We start from the raw sequence: 20,744 nt of genomic DNA, 5'->3' as shown, positions 1-20,744 counted from the left end.
GGACAAAGATATTCTCTCTCTTTCTACATTCTACGTTATATATTCTTTTACAATATGTTATGCAAAATCTGAACACACATTTAAAACATCCTATCTCTTAGCTATCTAGGAATCTGAAAAAATGTTGCAAAATCTTACACACAATACTTTATACAGTCAAAGAGGGGAAATATGCATTTTGACAGCAGCAATATATAATAATATATATATACATATATATATAATATTAGATATTTATATACAGATTTTTGCCACATACACACTTAACATTTTTTTTCAATATTCACAAATATTAAGCCATAAATTTCATTATATATCCAATTCACAATACCTTTAGAATACTCTGACCCCAAAAGATTATTTAAATTGATTAGTACTTCGTCACCCCTGGGATCCAAACTGCTGAATCACTATATATATATATATATATATATATATATATTATATATATATATATATATATACATATATATATATATATATATATATATATATATATATATATATATATATATATATATATATATATATATATATACACTAATTTAATTCTCAAACCAGACACCTTTCAATGCATTACGTGGGAAGCTCTGTTCTGACCTAGAGAAATAACATCTGCGGTAATTGGCATTTACGAACCCGGTAATTCTGGTTTTATCGAATGACGAGCTCATTATGAACGTGCGGTATTAACTCTCTCTCTCTCTCTCTCTCTCTCTCTCTCTCTCTCTCCTCTCTCCTCTCTCTCTCTCTCTCTATATATATATATATATATATATATATATATATATATATATATATATATATATATATATATATATATATATATATGTGTGTGTGTGTGTGTAAAATGTATGTATGTATGTGTATATGTGTAATCAGTCATTAACTAGCAAAACTATGAAAAGCAGATAAAGTCAAAGCTCTCTCTCTCTCTCTCTCTCTCTCTCTCTCTCTCTCTCTCTCTCTCTCTTTGTGTGTGTGTGTGTGAGTGTGTACTTATCCAGTGCAGTGGCTGACGGGTAAAACCAAACGGTTATGTATGTACAAATGAAACTGTTAAGAACCGAGTAACTAAAAAACAACAGTCATTCCAAGCTTTGAGGCAAAGTTCACTTACTTTTTGTTTTTTGTTTTTGTGGTGTGTATTTCTCATAGTTTATTTTTTTTTTTTTTTTACTTTCCTTCATTATCTTGACTGAAACACGGAGTTCAGTTGAGGTTTAAAAGGATTAGTTATACATTAGTTAGCGTGTGGCCTTGAAAACTATAGTAATCTATTTGATTGGAGAACTCGACTCTCGTGATCTAGGCCTATGCTTTCAATCGTAATTAAGACGCTACCCATGAGAATGAACTCAGGATGCTGATAGTGACTATATTGATTATGAGATAATGAAACCTGACTCATGTTCACGGTTAATATGCATTAATTTGATTATGCAAAGAATGGCTACTATCGTAGTACTATATATACGGTCTAAGAGTGACATCCACACACACACACACACAAAAAGTCCTACTTACTCATCCGTGGTTGTCCCCAAGCACCAGGAGACCTGTAACGAAAGAAAAGTGTCGGTTGTAATATCGAAGAGAAGTGTGAACTGTGCGGAAATGCTCGTGCATTGCCTTTCAGAACGTTTAAGATTTATTTTTATGCCGAGACTGGATTCATTTAAAGGACACGCAATACTCTAATAGACAATATATCCCAAGCCAACATCCCAAATATTCATTCACGTCTGTGAACACGAGCTGTTCATTCACGCACGCACGTAAATACATATACTTTAAGTTCTGTAAAATGCGTGGTGTGTTCGTGAGTGTGTGTGTGTGTGTGCGTGTGAGAACATAAGTCTATCAATGTAAGTAATTATATGATTTTGCCACAGATGTAATAAACCATTACCGAGTCTCAACTTGGGGTAGCACGAAGGTTACTAAACCGAGGAAAACGGAGCTCGGTCTATGCCACAATTATATTGCGAACATTTTTATACTTTATGATGGGTTCCTTCCGATTATTATCAAAACAGAAAGCCAGTTGATTAAACTTTAGATGCCGTCAATTTTAAGAAGTGTCAGTCTTTAACATTATATCGCGATACTCTACATAAAAAGAAGAAGAAACAGGAATATACCGTCTAAAATGGTAGAGCTTTGTGGAAAATTAACTATATTTTTGTACAGCCAAATTAACAACAACAACAACAACAACAACAACAATAATAATAATAATAATAATAATAATAATAATAATAATAATAATAATAATAATAATAATAATAATAATAATAATCGAGAAACCGATCAGAAAACTATACAAAGAGCTGTCAAATCTGCCCGTACCACAAACAAACGAATCATATCTAAAGAGTTCTATATATTTCTTTAATATGCACAATATTTCGGGTTAATTTCATGGCATTCACTAACACTGGCGTTTATGAAAGTTAAAAAAAACTTCTTGGTATGTACACTTTTCTGTGTAAATGAAATGATGCCTTCAATTGCCTGTTTGGTTCCATTTCAACGTGAGATATAAATCTAAGTTAAAATCGACAGCGTGTTGATTTGGATGCGTAACTATAAAAAAATAGACTCATTGTCGAATTCCAGTTGTATATGTACGCTATACATATACAACTTTTTATGTAAAGAAAACACAATAGAATCTGGATAAAGTTAATTTAAGTTAATTATTCTGCACCAACATTAATAAAAGAAATGTTAAAAACTTACCATGCATAATGTTAGAACGAGCCTTGTGGACATCATGTCACGTGATAGGCAAAAACTCTGCAGACCGTGAAGCTAGGACTATTCAAACCAGGCGAATATTCTACCACAAATGAATGTGGGATCACTCCACACTGTCGGCACTCAGGCACAGATAACAAAAGCGACGCAGAATAATCCATTTTGAACACTTAGCGCACGCGCATTGGTCGAACCGCGAACACTTGCGAAGCGCGCATTGAATGATCACTTAAAATGGTTGCTAAAAGAATGTGGTAATGAGCTTTACTGTTACAAGGGTTCAGTTCTGCAATATTTGAATTCTGGGTCTATGTTAGGACTAAACGAAGGGACGCTTGAGGGATTAGGTGTGTATGGGATTTTAAGCACTCTTCAAACACGCAGGCTTAGGCCTAGGAATCAGAATAATTTGTTAATACGAAAACGCTAAAAACTGAAAAGATGTAAGTGGAATGAAACATCATGAAAACAGAATATTTAGGTCAAGTACAACATTCACTACCTAATTGTAACAAGCAGGTTAGCACAACACAAGAAGAGGAAGGAAATAAAGCTAATCGTTGGCAATGTTCAATACGTATACACACCAGCATTAGAGTTAAGAGAGAGAGAGAGAACGAGAGAGAGATCTAAGAGAGAGAGAGAGGAGGAAGAGAGGAGAGAGACTTAAAAGGATAGCATAAAGTTATAGATATATATATATATATATATATATATATATATATATATATATATATATATATATATATATATATATATAAATTACACAAGTATTCCGCATAAAATTATTCAAAATGAACTTCTTCAGCAAAGGAAGAGGGCCTGTATTAACAATGCTCAATTTTTAAAATATAAATTCAACACTTTTTTAGGTGGTATCCCCCACCATTCAATTTATTCAAAAGTCAATATGTCCTCTTATGAAACTTAGGCTGTCAAGCCAAGCTATAGAGTCTAGAGTCTAGACCATCCAGGGCTAAAGACAGTGCATAAAGTTGGCGCGTTTAGAAAACAAGATAAAGAAATGCAGCATAATAAATGAGATGAAGTACACGGATCAGCAAGGTTGGAAAAAAATAGGCGTAAGAATGGAGGTACAGTGAAAGATTAAAAAGTGGGTTGCAGCTGGTGGCCGTGGGCGCGCTGCACGGCTGTAGACACCCTTGAGTAACGCCAGCGGTACACCGCGCGAGGCACAATGACGTCACTAACCCCGCCCGCCCCTAAGCCATGGTGAACGTACGTACCTCAGTGCTTGCTCAGCCTTGCTGCAATTATTTCAGGGGAAGTGCCAAACATTTAATTGTCAATGACCCATTCCCAATACAGCGCTACAGGAAATGTATGTCGACCCAAGGTAAAATTGGCGAAAGTCATAATTACCGAAACAAAGACAAGGCTACAGCAACACCATTTTTTGCCTGAGCGTCCTTCGTATCAATAAATTGGGACAATGATTCACAACTGCCGGTGCCGACTCGGTTATTGATGTTTTGGATCAAAACTTGTAACGCAATTTTAGACCGTTCATCAATAACTCTACGGGGGTTTTCAAACCTTCTTTGGCTCGACAGGATATCACGTTAATGTCATGAGCTACAATCATAAAGTTAACCATAGGTATATCAACAACATAGCCCACCACCTGACCATGGCTGAGTTAAATGGGCCACGGCTAAGAGTTTTATGGTCAGTGGCTGAGACCACCGGCTCATTTTTTACCGAATACTCTCTCTCTCTCTCTCTCTCTCTCTCGCTTATCCTTTGTTGGTTGTCCAAGAATAAACGATCAGTTATTATCGTTAGCGTTCAGACGATGAACATTTTCACACGCAACACTCCCACAGGGATATACTGACTTGATATTCAAGCTTCCAAAGGTTCATTAGCAAGAAGTAACAGAAAGTGATGGGACATGCAGAAAGAAGAGATCACTTATTAACGATAGAAAATAAATTTGAAAATAATAAATAGATAGATAAATATGTAAGTACGGGCCTTTGCTCCTAGGGCAACCCGTAACGGATTTAAGCCAAATGTTGCTCGATGTCAGTCCATTATCTGAAAAACTCTACGGGACTGTCTACCAGAATTTCACTTCCAAATATTTGCTCTCGTTCCAATTATAATTTTGGATGCGTTTTCCAGTTATAATAAAATAGACAAAAATAAAAAGTAAAAAATGGGCCCAACTTTCTTCGGCTATCGAAAATTGATCTATCTTTATCTGGTCTCGGCATAATGCTGTGTGAACTATGAAATTGCGTCCCATGAAACTTGAACCACGGGCCGGTGGTGGCCTGGCCTGTATCGTTACCAGATGCACGATTGTGGCTAAATTTAAATTTGAATAAAATTAAAAATACTGAGGGTAGATAGCTGCAATTTGGTATGCTTGAAGATTGGAGGGTGGATGATCGACATACCAATTTGCAGCCCTCTAGCCTCAGTAGTTTTTTAGATTTGAGGGCGGACAGAAAAAAGTGCGGACGAACAGACAAAGCCGACACAATAGTTTACTTTTCAGACAACTAAAAACGAACATTCTAATGTTACTTTCTCAAATCGCATTCATTTCCAAACTGTCATTAACAATGTTACCATCAGAAGACTTATATTGTCAGTGGTTTATATCTTACAACTCATATTTCTTATCTGGTTGCGATAAATACTCGGCTTAAAAAATTATTTCACCCGGAACTACCATAGGTAACTCCTAAATTATCAACGGTACGCTATCATGTCTAACCTTTCGTTTGAACCGGATGTGACCTCAATAGATTTCCTTATCACATTGTCCGTGTAATATCACGAGAAGTTTATCGGGAAATATAATAATTCAAAGTCATTATTTTTAGCATCATCAATTTGTTGCCGGGATTGACAATGAATAACAGCGGGTCTCGGAGAGAGTTAAAAATTGGTTTAGGGAGGACACGAGTTGTTGCTTTTAATCTTTGCCGATTCTTTGACTTATTTCCATATTTTATAATGTGTCATCAAAGTAAAGCGGATTTTATTACTATCTATAGCAGTAGGAACAACAGACATTATTATTAGTGGTAGTAACACTGTGGCAAGAAATTAGGGATTAGGCTGAGAAGAAAAAGAAAACGTGGTACTATTATGACGGTGATGACTATCTAAATAGTAGCGGTAATACAGGCAACCGGTGTAACTAGCACACACACACAAACTAACATATTATATATATATATATATATAATATATATATAGATTATATATATATATATATCTATATATATAAAAATATATATATAATATATATATATATATATATACCGGTATACTCAATCTGAAAATAGTTACAAATCCCGCGAAAATAGAACGTACGTATCCCATATGTTCAATTTTCCAGTGATATCAGTTCGACAAATGATTTTAGCGATATCACTCGTAATTACAAGTGTTAAGTATAACTGTGAGTCTGTGACCTCTTTTCATGAATAAGGGTCACTGGCTACTGAGCGAATTTCGGATGTATATAAAAGCATATAAAGACAGAGGCCTTTTCAGAACAGGGCGACGTTCATCTAACCACCCAGAGCCTCCCTTACTTGGTGACATCCGAATTAAGGAAATCTCGTTTTCTGTTGTGTATAGAGTACAAACTCCCGGTAAAAGATGAAATTGCCAATACCGGTTTTATCGTGGATGTGTTTCATGGTATGTATCAGAAGAGGAATATTGAATTCATTTAATAGTACTGAAACTGATTCTCCTAAAATGTAATTTAACATCCGTTATATATTTTTTTTTATTTGGCCAATCTACAGAACATCCAGTTCTTAAACCATTCTTTTCCGTAAACTGTGTTGAACTGGCTCGGAATAAGAGTAGTGTTGCTTCTTAAATTTATGTAGAAGCCAGGTTTCTTCTTAGACCAAACTTGTCGAAATTCTTTATTTTTATATCACTGAACTTTATTTAATCCTCTGTCATAGTTGAAAAGGTTCGTACTGTAAAAGGGAAAATATTGCTTTACTTTGATATCATTGGACCATACTCTTATTGTAACAGGAAATAACTACAAAATATCTTTCGCTATAGAGTAGCTGGAAATGACTACAAAATATCTTTCGCAATAGATTAGCTGTCATTGTGATCTGACTACCATGACATGATAGCAATAATGTACGTGCTTCATTTCTGTGGTAAGACTTCTAAAAGAAATTCACAATTTTGCAGACCTGGGGTGCCAGAATAACTGTAGGCTTGGTAACGTAAGTATCTCTCAACTATGTTTGCATGCTGTTTTGTTTATAGAAAATCAATTCTTATAATCTCTGATATCATTATAATTTTTAGGATTTTTTTTAATGGACAACTAGAAAGGATTATACGGCTGCAATAGCTGGTCGGCCAAATCAGCTGAGACAGCCTAGCAATATAGGTCTAGCTATCAATATAGGTCTAATGCAGAAAATCTCTTGGGACTTTATTTCAGGATTTTAATGAATAAGAATCCTTTATTAGATTAAATGATACAGTGAATCTAGAGCACATCATTAACCTTTCCTCTCCACAGACCGTCTGCAGGAACACCAGGAGAGGCTGATGTTCCCAGTGAAACTTCATCAACATCATTCACGCTCGATGTACAAGATAGAGCAGCTCCTTTTGGTAACAAAAATTAGGCATATCTTTTTTTGTTTTTTTGAAGATATTTTGGATCTTTCCTAGACAAGCAGTAATCATGTGAGAATTTATTGCAAATCAACAAACGATTGACTTGTTAACACAGTAGGCCTTTTTTTATATATATATAATTCTAGTTCTTAGCAAATAATAGATTAGTCTTTGTACTTTAGTTGAGTCTACTTGTCATTAAGATCACGCCATCTCAAATAATTATACATATATTTTTATAAGAAAACAAAATCACTGTATGTGTTTTTGCATCAGCATGAGGAAAGTATCTAACTGTATCTGTATTTCATTCTGACTTCTGATTAGCTAATATACTTTATTCGCTATTTGTATTCTAATGAAAGTAGACCTCTGCTTATAAGCATCACACAAGGACTGTCTGAGATTTCAAATTTGAATTGAACGCTGTACAGACAAAGAAGTTTCGCCAAGACGTAAGTCTACATAATTCAGAAATATTTCTTTTCTTCTTCTTTATTTTAGTAGGAGATCTGGCTTCTTTTACTGGAGCCTATGTACTCCCCTGTAAAATCATATCAGATCATTTCTCATTTATGGATAATTTTCTTCGTTTTCTTTATTTTAGTAGGAGATCTGGCTTCTTTTACTGGAGCCAATGTACTCCCATGTAAAATCATTTCCGATCATTTCCCATTTATGGATAATCTTCTTCTTCTTCCTTATATTAGTAGATCTGGCTTCTTTTACTAGAGCCAATGTACTCCCATGCAAAATCACACCAGATCATTTCTCATTTATGGATACTCTTTCTTCATCATCAAAACACAGGTGAAAAAATTATTTCCTTCTTATCTTATTCAGAAGGGAGTCAGGGACAGCTGGATTGTGGGAACCATACCCTAGTACCAGGACAAGACGTGACAATACTTTCGGAAAACTATCCTGAAAAGTACCCTACAAACTACTATTGCAAATGGCATTTCCAGGTTCGTAAGATAGTACTATGAGTTCAGTTAACACTTCAGATTTCAATACATACACAAAGACAGTTCTTATATATGAACGAAATGTATATATAAAAACGTTTAATTACACTATTGAGGAATAATATCGTTGCTTAGTACCATTATTATTGACATGATTACTCTTAATAACTTTCCATTGCCTTCTAAGTCTAGGCACATTTTTTATACTTGATTATCTACGTATTTTTGCTCAATTCATTTAATATAAATATGCATTGAGCCGTCGTGTAATATAAATGAAAACATCTTTCTTCACAGGCATCATCTCCTGAGTCTAGGATAACCATTTCATGCGGTGACTTTGACATGGAAAACTGCACACTCTCTTCATTACGAATCAGAGGCCTAGGCCTAAGTGAAAGGTAAGGCTTTATTTTTTTTCAGTAATCAGCCCTTTTAGAAAAGCTTAAGGTATGATATATTTAGAAATCTATACGGCTAATCTTGGGAACAACATACAACTGATGAAATTCACAAACATAATGAGTTAATAGAGAACCGAAATCTACTGACGGACGAGAATAGACTGAGGACATTAGAAAGATTTTACGAAAAGGATCAGGTGGTGTTTACTATAATCAAGACTGAAGAATAAAATGTCATATTTATATGTTGCATTTTAAACAATCTTTTATTTCCATGATTAATTAGATCAAGGGGTAATGGGGGTTATATGTCGTGGTAAGATATAGACTAACAATTATATGCGTTGTTAGTAGGCTTATCGGACTTTCACTGTTCTTGACTGCGTTATAGAAGTATCCATCCCCAGAAGAAATAATGCATCTAAATATTTATGTTCCCAGCCTTTAATTCATAATTTCCAGCATTAATCAATACTACCCTTTATTGTCAATATTTTCTTCTTCCTTCTGCAAAAGGTACTGCAACGTTCAAGACAACGTAACACTGATGAGCGCTAACGGCTTCATGAAAGTAGTATTCAAAACGAGTGAATCCAGCGCAGCAAGAAGAGGCTTCAATTGTACAGTTTCTGCCACTAGTAAGAAAAAATTATTGAGTGCAAAATTACCTGTAATATCATTGGAACGCAAAACGTGTGTTGATTATTTTAGAATGGAGGAATTTGAAGTCAAAGTTTAAATGAAATGTGGATGGATTGAAACTGCTGAAAACCATATATACCGCATTACATTCGGATATGTATCAACGTGTGCTTTATGTATTTCAGATGTGGTTACAGTCGCCACGAAATCAAACTGTAGTAAGTATTTCGAATTTTTACTTGGGGAGTCCATCAACATAGCATACTTGCATTGGTGGCTGAGCTGGATCTGTGTATCAATGCGTGTCTAAGTCTCTTTATCATAACCCATTTATGTAAAATAAATACAAGAAAAGTGTCAATAATCTTACGCAAAGCCACTAGGGTAGTATGCTTCACATATTAAAAAAGAAAGAAAGAAAAAAAAACGGACTTATTGGAGCAGTAACTGTTTACTTACAGGATGTGGCCAAGTCAACAGAGTCGCAAGAATTGTGGGAGGTGTACCTACGGAAATGCACGAGTACCCTTGGCAAGTTGCAATAACCCCTGTTGGTCTAAGCCGCCCATTCTGCGGTGGATCTATCATCTCTGATCGCTACGTTCTCACTGCAGCTCACTGTGTCGCTGGGTGAGCATCTTTATTCTATGATCTCCTTTAGCAAATTGACATTTTTCAACCAAATTTATAGTTAACTGAGAGCAGATTATATGAAACTAATTTATTTTACGTGTAAGCACAGAGTATAAGTTCTGAGCCTCACTGATTGTAGGATTTCATTAGACCTACTTTTAGCATCTCTAGACGTGTAGGCTTATCTCTATAGATTTCCTTGTTCTGACCAAATGAACTCTTTCATGCACTCCAGCAAAGTTAATTAATCATAAATGTTATAAGCACAATGAACAGCTTCAACGCAGGAACTGTGCCCAGTTCATGGCTGCAAGTGTCTATAATTAAAGTTGTTTTTCTTTGTAGAGGAACTCCAGTGAATGTGCGTGTCACAATCGGAGAGCACGACTGGAAAAAGAACTCTGAAACTCCCTACACGAAAAGCTTAATGGTGGATGAGGTAAAATCATCTTGCTTGTTTGCCCATTTGCTTGCTGTTCAGTTGGTACAATTATATTTTCCCATGCGGCGGCCCATTACTTGCTGTAAAATGTGATTTTTTTTTTTTCACCTAAAACCCTATATGAAAATTGCTGGGAAATTGAAAAAGGCCAAAGGTCAACTAAGTGAGCAAGGGTCATGCAGTGTCTACGCTGGAGTAACGTTTAATGCCTTATAGTGATGAGTATAAGCATAAACATCATCTACAAATGAAACTCGGTGAATTGTTAGTACGTATTAAATATTAATCATAATCATTGCCAAATTACGTTTCACCTGATCCACAAACGTGCTAATTGCACTCGCTTCCTTCCTGATTCTACCATTAACACAATATCATCACAATTATTCTCTCTCCTCGACTACTTTCAACAACATCCATCCTATCTCTCTCTCTCTCTCTCTCTCTCTCTCTCTCTCTCTCTCTCTCTCTCTCTCTCTCTCTCTCTCTCTGTGGGACAACCGATAAACGTTTTCCACTCCCTCAGATCATCGTGCGTCCAGACTACGAACCTACAACTGTCGACAACGACGTAGCTTTACTCAAGCTATCGTCACCCATAGAGTTTCCCGCAGATAACAAAATAGCGCCGATCTGCCTCCCTCCGCCCGACAACCTCTACGAGAATGTCAAGGCGACGGGAACTGGTTGGGGAAGACTGTCTTTCGGTCAGTTCACTTGGATTCTAAGCGACTGTGTTGTGTGCATTCATGAATTAAAATAACTTGTTGTACAGTCTGAGATATAACACAGTCTTCTTGTCACATGAATAAACTAATTGTCTTGTTTGTAACGAGAAACGTTGCTACAGTGAGGCCTTTATTTATGCAGCAAAAGCTAATTGTACTCTTCATCAAGGATTTGTCTCGTGCTGTTTTTGTGTGAATTATCAAGTCGCATAAAACACACACGCACACACGGGCTTTATTCTATCCCACTCACAATCAAGACCTAAAGATAAAATATATTTCAGGTGGTATCCAACCTTCGGAGCTTCGTGAAGTGACAATGTCAACGATGTCTAACGTCATTTGTAATATGCTTTACTTCGGACTCGTCACCGACAACATGATTTGCGCTGGGCACCTTTTCGGTTTGAAGAGCCCTTGCCAGGTAGGCCTGTAGTTTACAAGAACATTGGTCTCTAATGATGATAAGAATAATAATAATAATAATTAGTTCAAAACTTAGTATACAAAATTTATTGCTTGGGTTGGAATGATCCGAAAATAGTGTACAATCTTCAGAAGAAACTGGAGAAAAGCAGTAGAATTATTGCTCGCATCACGTGTGAAGAGCAAATATGCTTAGAGATTCTCAAACGTACATAAATATAAAATAAATAACGTAACTGAAAGTTTACTCCTATATTACAGGGTGACTCTGGTGGACCTTTAGTCACAGATGGTGGAAGTGACACGCCATACATGGTACAAATTGGTATTGTTTCTTGGGGCACCATATGTGGCCTCCCTGGGCAGCCAGCCGTTTTTGCACGGGTGAACAGTATGTGATGGTTTTATTTCTTAGACCGTTTGAATTTTACGTAACTTAAGGATCCACATATATTATTTTCATTCCGTAGTATGTGAGGAAGTAAAGTTATTATTTTCATGCTGAAGTTTGAGAAGCATTAATATTTCCATTTTCATTATGTAGTAAGTGAAGAAGTAACATTTTGATTTTCATTTTGTAGTACTATGTGAAGAAACAACATTATTCCAACATTTTAGTAATATCTCAGATAATAATTGCTGCTGTTCATTGTTAAATTGCCTACAGACACTGAAGAGATTAATTTATTTCAGACTACCTCGACTGGATAGAAGAGAATACAGCCGATTCTACAATTTGTCCTTCGCCTAATCAGTCAAGTAATGACAGCCTCGTCCAGCATTAATTCGTTGCTTAACATCTGCTTTACTCTGCAAACTCTACATAACTAGATGTTGACGAATTTTTACATATTTAATTATCCAACTAGACTGTTATGAGATAAGTTCTTGTTCCAATCATATTATGCTGGCGGAAGTGAAGATCCTTAAGCCCTCGTTTTAGACGCATGTACGAAGCTTGTGCATTTGGGAGAATAGATAAGCATTGGTTCTAAATTTTGAAGAAAGCTATATTCCTTTTTGTTTTGCTTATACTTTACTAGCACTGGAGAGAGTAGATTATTTATGGTATTATCACTGTATTTAACAAAATTCTTCTTGAGCCTTCCATGAATACCTACAAAGGTTTTCGGATCGCAACCGCGCTTCAAGCACTGTATACATAGTTCTCTACTTGATACTGAAAAATTTCCTTTTTACTATGTTTTGACGTGTGAGCTGTCATTTGCCTTTGCTGGAAGTTATGGTCATATTATTTATTGTGTGTGTGTGTGTGTGTGTAACATAAGAGATTGTATTAAAAAAGGTTGCATAAAGTTTGTCTTATTAACAACATTAATCGTTACATAATAAGTGCATGGAACAATATTTATGGAATAGGACCAGAATGAACGTGGCCATTTGATCAAAAGCAAAGTACATCACCTTGTCCTTTTCAAAATATTTCCACTTGGACCTCTTTTCTGAACTCTCTGCAGAGTCCTCTAAGTTAAGCATTAATTCGTCCTTTTAAAGGTTATTTCACCTCTGAGATGCAGAATGGGCTGATAGAGACAAACCTAAGTGCAAAAAAAAAAAAAAAAAAAAAAAAAAAAAAAAAAAAAGGTGCTAGACAGCTAGGCAACAGCCAGGCGCATTGTTATAATGAAATTGCTGTACTTGATTCACATCAACCGTGCATCTGATGTCTAGGCCAGTCCCTTACGACGCTCCCGATTGGCTGTTGATAAGCCAACTACAGGACTGGAAACTGTCTCTCTAGAGAGTTCACATAGGCAGGATGTATGCTCCACCTCTCCTGAGGGATACGTACATCTTTCAAAATAATCCCTCGGTAGAGATGAAACATACATACCAATGTAAACTCTCGAGAGACTGAGAGTTTCCAGCCTGTGATTGGCTTATCAGCAGCCAATCAGGAGCGTCGTAAGGGGCTGGCTTAGACATCAGATGCACGGTTGATGTGAATCTACTATATAGTACCATCGTCCGCAATTGTAGCAGTTTTCTTCTTATTGCGCGCCTCAGCAGGCGAAGAACTTTGACAGTACTTTTTGTCTATTGTCCGAGAAGGAAAACTTCCACTGGAAAGACCTGCTTTTTGGCGAAATAGTCTTTGGACACCAAAAGGCCTCCTATTCTTGCAGTGTAAATGCCAGATCTCATCAACTGTAGCCAACACCCATTCGGCATTTTGTGTGTTGTCCTTGTTGTAAGCTTTCCAATTTTATATACTAGGCTTCACTCATAAAATCATCGCAGAAAGCCTTCCTAACCATTCAGATTGTTTCTGCACATAGATCTCAATAAATAAATAAATAAATAAAACCTAATTGTTATAAACCTAAAGTTTATTTGCAGGCTATTATTGAAATTTTATTATTATCAAAAGACTTATCCCGCTTGTGTTCAGACATATTTGCTAATATTTTTCTCTCTTAATTGATTTGCTCTGGCTCCCGGTGAAGGCCAGAATAATATTAAAGTTATCCCATCAAGCTGTCAAGACCGGCTCTACTCGTCGTTTGAGGGACCAATAAATCGATAGTTGGTGGAGCCGCGTTTTCCCTCTGTCTGTGGCTCCAGAGCCTTTGAATACGTAAAGCTTGTATACAAGAAGCTTCTTCTTGAGCTGAGGCAGATTGAGGACTTGAAGTCTTTCAAAAAGAAACTTAAAAGCTTTTTAATCGATGCTATGATATAAAGAATCAAACAGTGAATGTGGAATTTGCAGTATGATACATGAATAAACTGTTAATTTGATCACTGAGGTCTTGCGAACGCTTTGGAAGCATCGTGGTGCGGGGCCTGCAATGCATGCATAATCCCTCAACATGTAACGACTATCCAATTTTTTATATATATTTTTATTTTACTTGATATATACATCCCGCGAGCCTCACACATAAAAATGAAGGCAGTACTCGTCTATTTCCAATAAAATTTAAACACGACGCCCCCACTGATGATGCTTGATTTTGTTATCGTAAAACACTGCGTTTAATATCAACTGATTTTGTTATTGCATTCAGTCGTAGCCAATGAAATCTATAAATTGAATAACACCAGCGTACAGTGATACAGGGAGTCCAATTTTCAACAAGCAAAAAGTGCAGAATAGGACAGTGAACTATTAAGTGGTAGACTACTGATTAAGTGAAACTAGAATTTGGTTATTTATATAGTATAGTATATAATTATAATATCTGTCACAAGAATCTGCAGCAGACTGGATACGTGAGAAGTGACGGCAAATAGTTCGCTGCGATTTGTTGATCACTTCGGTGACTTCGCCCATGTAAACAGTAACCGCAGGAGTTTACGTGTAAATAGCTGTTTGTGGGGAAATGAAATGGATAATTATAACTTCGATAGATATTCAAGACTCCCAGATTGTTGCAGACCACTGATGAGTGTTTCGGTTTGAATCCGTGTTACAGAAGTAATTGAAAGGTTGGTTAGATACGGCTCTAGGTAAACATTCGGCCGTAGTACCTACCTAACTAGGTACTGCACTTGGTTTAACGTTGTTGCAAGTAAATTTAACTTATTTTACCTGACCAGTGTACTTTGACAAAGGTATTTTTTTAAAACCATATTTGTATTTATTTAGAAAATAGGGGAAACAGCCAACTGGACTAGCTGAGCCACTTTCCACCGTGTTTGAAGCCACCCTCCGAAAAAGTACTTTAACACGTCCTGACACCGGAGATGGTCATCAGTCACGAGTTGTTGGTGGTGAGAGAAGGAGCTCGAGACCTCTACTCTACGTAAGAAGTAAATATTTTCTCCAAAGTTAGAAATTAAGGTCATAGGGTAAACGACCGCAGTCGATCCATCGTCATCGTGTGACTCGACCTTATTCACTCGATATTTATGATAAACAACCGCAGACAATCCATCATCATCACGTTGGTCAGTCCTTATTCACTCGATAGCTATTTAATTGGTGAAACAAGAATACAATTACAACTTTAAGCATACCATTCAAAAGATCGAAGTTTCGTCAACATTATTTGATATAGCCTAGCCTATAGGCCACCTACCTTAGTACCTAGGTAGGCACTAGCTATGAAAGCCCCATACGAACTACCTAAAATAAGCATGTGAGCTCTTCGTAAATTATGTTTTTAATGCAGTTTTTAAATCCAATATGGCGGCAATTGCGTGGCTGGCCGTTCAAACCACAGACAATCCACCATCTTTCCTAGCACTCATTTGAACAATGTTAGCGTAGGGTAAACAACCGCATGGACTGGCCCAACACTCCGACGGTCACGGGTGGACACCCTCCGAAAAAGTACTTAGGCTATAGCCTAACACGTCCTGACACCAGAGATGGTCATCAGTCGGTAGTTGTTGGTGAGAGACGCAGCTAAAGACCTCTACTCTCCTTTCGAAGTAAGTATTTTCTCCAAAGTTAGAAATTAAGGCCAAATTTAGAGCTTTAAACAGAGGGTAATGAAAAGGGTGGCCAACGCAGTGCAAACTTTACCAAAACCTTTCGAAATTTTTACTTATGATTAAATAACTTAGAAGATGGACACCATCTCGATGTTTGCAGAGTCGCTTGTGTCAATAAACTTCCCATTTCCTGTGATAAATCTGCACACCACTTGTTCCCATAGACGCTGGGGCACTTTCATCACAACAATCGGAAACAGTCCCTGGCCCCGACATTTTTAAGGAAACTACTACTGTTTTGGTAGAAGACGACGACGAAGCGTGCACTAGATAATTATTTAAATAAATAGTAAAACATCAATATTTTACATTTGTTCCGATACGAATACAAACCATTGGTCCTTTACAGTAGGAAGGTAACTAGCGGCAGCTGGAACGGTCGTAAGCTTCGAAAAGGGAGTTCGGTAGTTAACTGCTTATCCAACAGTGCGCGCGCCGCGCAACTGGGAGGTGAAGAACCACTTTGCTTTCGGCCGCGTTGGTGGATGGATGTGTTCTTCATCGCTCTCTGCCTGCTTCTTCGTCATATGCTTTGTGTTGTTTTCTCAACTTGGTTTGTTTGTGTGTGAAAGAATACTATTAAGTACGTGCACTTGTTCCGGTACGATATACAAACCTGAGGTCCTTTTACAATAGGAAGGTAACTAGCGGCAGCTGGACGGTCGTAAGCTTCGAACAAGGGAGTTCGGTAGTTAACTGCTTGTCTGACAGTGTGCGCACCGCGCGGCTGGGAGGTGAAGAACCACTTTTGCTTTCGCCCTTGTGGTGTGAAGACGTGCTCGGCATCGCTCTCTGCCCGCTTCATCGTCGTATGCTTTATTGGATTTTTGTGATTTTCTCTACTACTGGTTTGTTTGTGTATGAAAGTGAAACTGTAAGTACTACTTTTCATTTTTCATTTATTTGTGATTGCATTATGGATCAAGGATTGGATCAATCTCTGCACCCCCCCATCAACCGGCGACTGTGCCCAGGGGTGGGAGGCCACAAGTGTGGAAAATTCAGGTCCTTTCCCGAAATATATCCTCATGTCCTTTGCGCTCGGTGCCGAGGGCGGGAATGCTCTCAGGCTGAGCCTTGTGATATTTGTTGTGATTGGTCGGAGGTGCAGTTGGGGTTGTACGAGGGCTGGAAGAAGCGAAGGCCTGCCAAGGAGTCGTCGGAAAGCTCTCCCGCGACTCCTTTGGTAACCGATACTTCGTCTTCCTTCTTGCCCCCTGCTCAGCTCCCACGTATGGCATCTTCCCCTTCGAGGGGGTATCGAGGTCCTTCTCTTCGCCTGATCCGTCGAGCGTAGAGGAGGGCGCTTGGTACCCCAACATACAGTTGTATTCGGGGTGGGGCGCGTCCCCCACCGTGCGAGGGGGAACCCTTACTGTGTACCCGACTCTTGCTTCCGCAGGTGCTTCTGCTGTGGGGAATGACCTTGAACAGGTGTGGGCGTCATTGGGACTGCAGGGCGTGCCAAGTATCCAGGGGCTTCTCCATCATTTGGCGGGGTCTGGGATGGTCACCCATGGAGTGGTGACCACAACCACCACCACTATCTCTACTCCAGGGTACGCCGCCCCTCCTCACCTAGTATATACCCCCCACGTGATGTCAGTGACTCCTACACCCTTCATGCAGGGGCTGATTGCTGCCGTACCGAGGAGGGGCTTGCCGCCGCCGCCCGCGTTTGTCGTGCTGCCTCCCCCAGACTTCCGCTGCCCTAAGAGCTCGCCCCTGGACTTCCCGCCAGTACCCAGGATGTCGCTGGCTGCGGCCCCGTCTCCTGGCCTACCTGTGCTACCTGCCGTACCTGCCGTTGATGCTGTGCTGGCTGTTCCTGCTGTTCCCGCACCTGCCAATGTCATCCCAGTCCACGGTGTTGCTGCCCCAGACGTTGGTCTGTCCGGCCAGGTGCAGCCGGGCCCTGTTGCTTCGGCAACAGCAGCCCCGGCTCCATCCTGGATGGCTGATCTCACGTCTGTCCTGAGGAAGCTGATGAAGAAGAAGAGGAAGAGGAGGAAGGTGTCGTCGTCGTCTTCATCGTCTGCAGCTGCCTCTTCCCCTTCGACTTCCAAGGCTACCTAGCCATGGAGGAAGAAGGCTGCCTCCACCCCTCCTAAGAAGGCTCCTTCGGGAACTTCTCAGGGCTCGTCCCACGGGGGTCCTTCCGCTGGTCCTCCTGCTCCTTCGGGAGTAGGGCCCGTCTCTCTTTCCGCAAGGAAGAAGACGGGGACCAGAGGGGTACCGGCTAACACCGGTACTTCCTCGCCTGGTGCTAGAGGTTCTGCCGCTAAACCAGGTTCCGTCTCGGCCTCTCGTTCGCGAGAGGTACCGAGTATACGGTCACCCATGGGTAGCCGTGCAGCCAGGAACCAGACGCCAGAGTTCGCTCGGCGCCAGGATCACGGCACGGAGCGGAAGGCTGGCGAGAGTCGCTCAGGTGATTCTCGCCAGGCCAGCGGCCGCTCTCGTAGCGACCAGCCGGTCACCCGGGTTGACGTGACGGCTGGGAAGAGGTCCCCCCTTCGCTGGCGCCAGTGGTTCGACGCACCATGAGGACACGCATCGGTCTCACCGCGACAGTGGTCTCTGCAGGTCTCCTGACCGCCGCTCCCACAGGGACCGGATGGGTAGGGGGACCAGCAGCAGTTCCTCTGACGCATGAGATCAGGGCCGCTGTTCTCGGTCCAGCCACTCTCCCCAGGGGAGCAGCGCGACCAGGCTTGCAGCTCGATCCCCACTGCGGGTTGGTGATCACCTGCAGCCCTCCAAGCACACCGGTTGTGCCGGTGAGCGTCAGGTCTTCCTCTTCCGTACCTTCAACTTCCTCGGGTTACACCGGGAAGGGCGAGGCACCGATGAGTGATCGTGAGGGGCGCGCCCTGCACGATCCCGTCACGACGCCGTACGTACCAGGCACGGTCTTAGGATCGACCAGGTCCTACGGCCAAGTGACAGGAGGAGACCGAGAGGGGTCTGTCACCGTTCCCCCTCCTGAAGGGGGAGGGTCTCGGGAGTCGCTCTTGTTCGAGGGACTTGACGGTCCAACTCCACAAGATGCCGTCACTCCGGAGATCCAGAGGAACTTTGCCGAGGTTATTGCGCTGATTCGTCAGCACAACGATCTCGGGGAAGGATCGCCGCTCCCACCATTCGAGCCCACGCCCCGGCTCGAGTCGTTCTGGGGTCCTAAAAAGGAACCCAGACCGACAGTGGGTTTGCTGCGATCAGAGCTTGCAGACTCTGTTTTGGACCAGGTCAAGTCTCTCGTCTCCGAACAAGAAGTCTGGCAGGTCAAACAAGCTACATCCACCTCTTCTACTGTGACAGCGGTGTTTTTATGTGCCATCTAAGGATCCAATGCCGCCCAAAAAGGTAAACCCAGAGTTAGCCTGGCTAACTCCGGGTGTGTCTCTGCAGCAGCTCCTGTCGGAGAACCTCTTGTTCTCGCAGCAAGAGGCACTGGGCCTGGAATCCACCGCTATGGCGGCTTTCCAGGCCGTCTCCTGGTTAGACCTGTGGTCCCTCAGTGTCTAAGGTCGCAGCAAACTCGGGGGATACTCCTCTTGAGAATGATGTGGCTTTCAGGAGACTTTGTCAGTCTGGGGGGAGGGCCATCTCCTTCCTCACCCATCAGACGGCAAACCTATTGGCCAACCTGGTACTTCGTCGTAGGGACGCAGTCCTTACCCGAGTATCCAGGGCGGCTGGGCGTGAGGCGGCACTTGGACTAAGGAACGGACCGGTACTGAGTTCCTCCTCTCTCTTCCCAGGAGAGATGGTGGATGCTGCAGTGGAAAGGCGGCGCACTGATGACAGTGACCAAGCAGTCTCGAAGGCTTCTGGGCAGCCTCGAACTGCGGCCAAGCCTAAGAGTTTGGCTAGCGCTTCCTCGGCTGCTAAGACAGTTGCCCCGTCGAAGCCCCGAGGAAAGACTCTAGCTTCTACTTCTGCAAGAGGAGGATGTCATCAGCCCTCCTCCCAGTCCTCCTTCTCACGAGGGGGGCCAGGGAAGAAGTCGAAGAAAGGTGGGAAACGCTAGGGACGGCGTTCCCCCTCACCTGCTGCCGGAAGTGGGGGGTGCCTGGCGAGCCATTGGGCAACATGGCAGCGCTACGGTGCCGAGAACTGGATTGTAGACGTCCTTCGGGAGGGATATCTACTACCCTTCGACTCTCGACCACCCCTCACCTCCAACCTGGTCCATCTACAGACATACGTCCCGGGATCATCAAAGGACGTAGCTCTAAGACAGGAAATCAAGACCATGCCGGACAAACAAGCTGTGGAGATCGTCACGGATCAATCACCGGGCTTCTACAGTCGCCTTTTCCTGGTGGAGAAGTCTCCTTTGAACCGATTTGTTCGCCAGACTCGGTTCAAGATGGAGACGGCACGTTCCATGCTGGACTCTATCAGGGAGAACGATTTCATGCTTTCAGTGGATTTGAAGGATCCGCACTCCCCCTCCCCCTTCCCCCCCGGAGATGCTGCTGTTCTCAGACGCATCAAACGAAGGGATGGGGTGCACACCTGGAGGAGTTGCTGACTTCACATCAATGTCCTGGAACTCAAGGCAGCGTTCCTCGCTCTCCAATAGTTTTCAGGACCGCTTGATGGGACACTCAGTGGT

The 20,744-nt window shown here is 40.9% G+C and overlaps 3 protein-coding genes across 6 annotated transcripts in view; 2 read left to right on the top strand and 1 right to left on the bottom strand.

Annotated features, from left to right (window-relative positions):
- The window catches only part of LOC135213072 (trypsin-like), a 36,406-nt gene extending 26,403 nt beyond the window's left edge, over positions 1-10,003 (bottom strand). The window contains exons 1-2 of one of the 4 annotated variants that reach the window (XM_064246924.1): positions 9,887-9,992; positions 1,528-1,559 (exon numbers count right to left, since the gene is read on the bottom strand). In XM_064246924.1, the coding sequence (XP_064102994.1) occupies positions 1,528-1,531 (4 nt within the window). In that variant the 5' untranslated portion in view covers positions 1,532-1,559; positions 9,887-9,992. Of the gene's footprint in view, positions 1-1,527; positions 1,560-2,745; positions 3,081-9,886 lie in introns of those variants that run through there. The other 3 variants (XM_064246923.1, XM_064246921.1, XM_064246922.1) reach the window with 3 other exon arrangements.
- On the top strand, positions 6,352-12,941 carry LOC135213071 (trypsin-like). Its single transcript, XM_064246920.1, has 13 exons — positions 6,352-6,450; positions 6,973-7,007; positions 7,313-7,407; positions 8,257-8,381; positions 8,679-8,782; positions 9,302-9,423; positions 9,613-9,645; positions 9,889-10,057; positions 10,406-10,499; positions 11,029-11,209; positions 11,515-11,654; positions 11,918-12,047; positions 12,350-12,941. The coding sequence occupies exons 1-13, from the start codon at positions 6,409-6,411 to the stop codon at positions 12,439-12,441; spliced, it is 1,362 nt and encodes a 453-aa protein (XP_064102990.1). The 5' UTR covers positions 6,352-6,408; the 3' UTR covers positions 12,442-12,941.
- A 2,343-nt stretch (positions 12,942-15,284) lies between these two features.
- Positions 15,285-20,744, top strand: part of LOC135213069 (zinc finger protein 721-like) — a 62,866-nt gene continuing 57,406 nt past the window's right edge. Inside the window, exon 1 of the mRNA XM_064246919.1 lies at positions 15,285-15,433. The gene's annotated coding sequence lies outside the window, so the exon portion shown is untranslated. The remainder of the gene's footprint in view (positions 15,434-20,744) is intronic.

Source organism: Macrobrachium nipponense, chromosome 42 (genome assembly GCF_015104395.2).
Source record: "Macrobrachium nipponense isolate FS-2020 chromosome 42, ASM1510439v2, whole genome shotgun sequence".
Lineage (NCBI taxonomy): Eukaryota > Metazoa > Arthropoda > Malacostraca > Decapoda > Palaemonidae > Macrobrachium > Macrobrachium nipponense.
The sequence above is the reverse complement of the archived record's forward strand: the minus strand, read 5'-3'. Positions and strand labels throughout refer to the sequence as shown.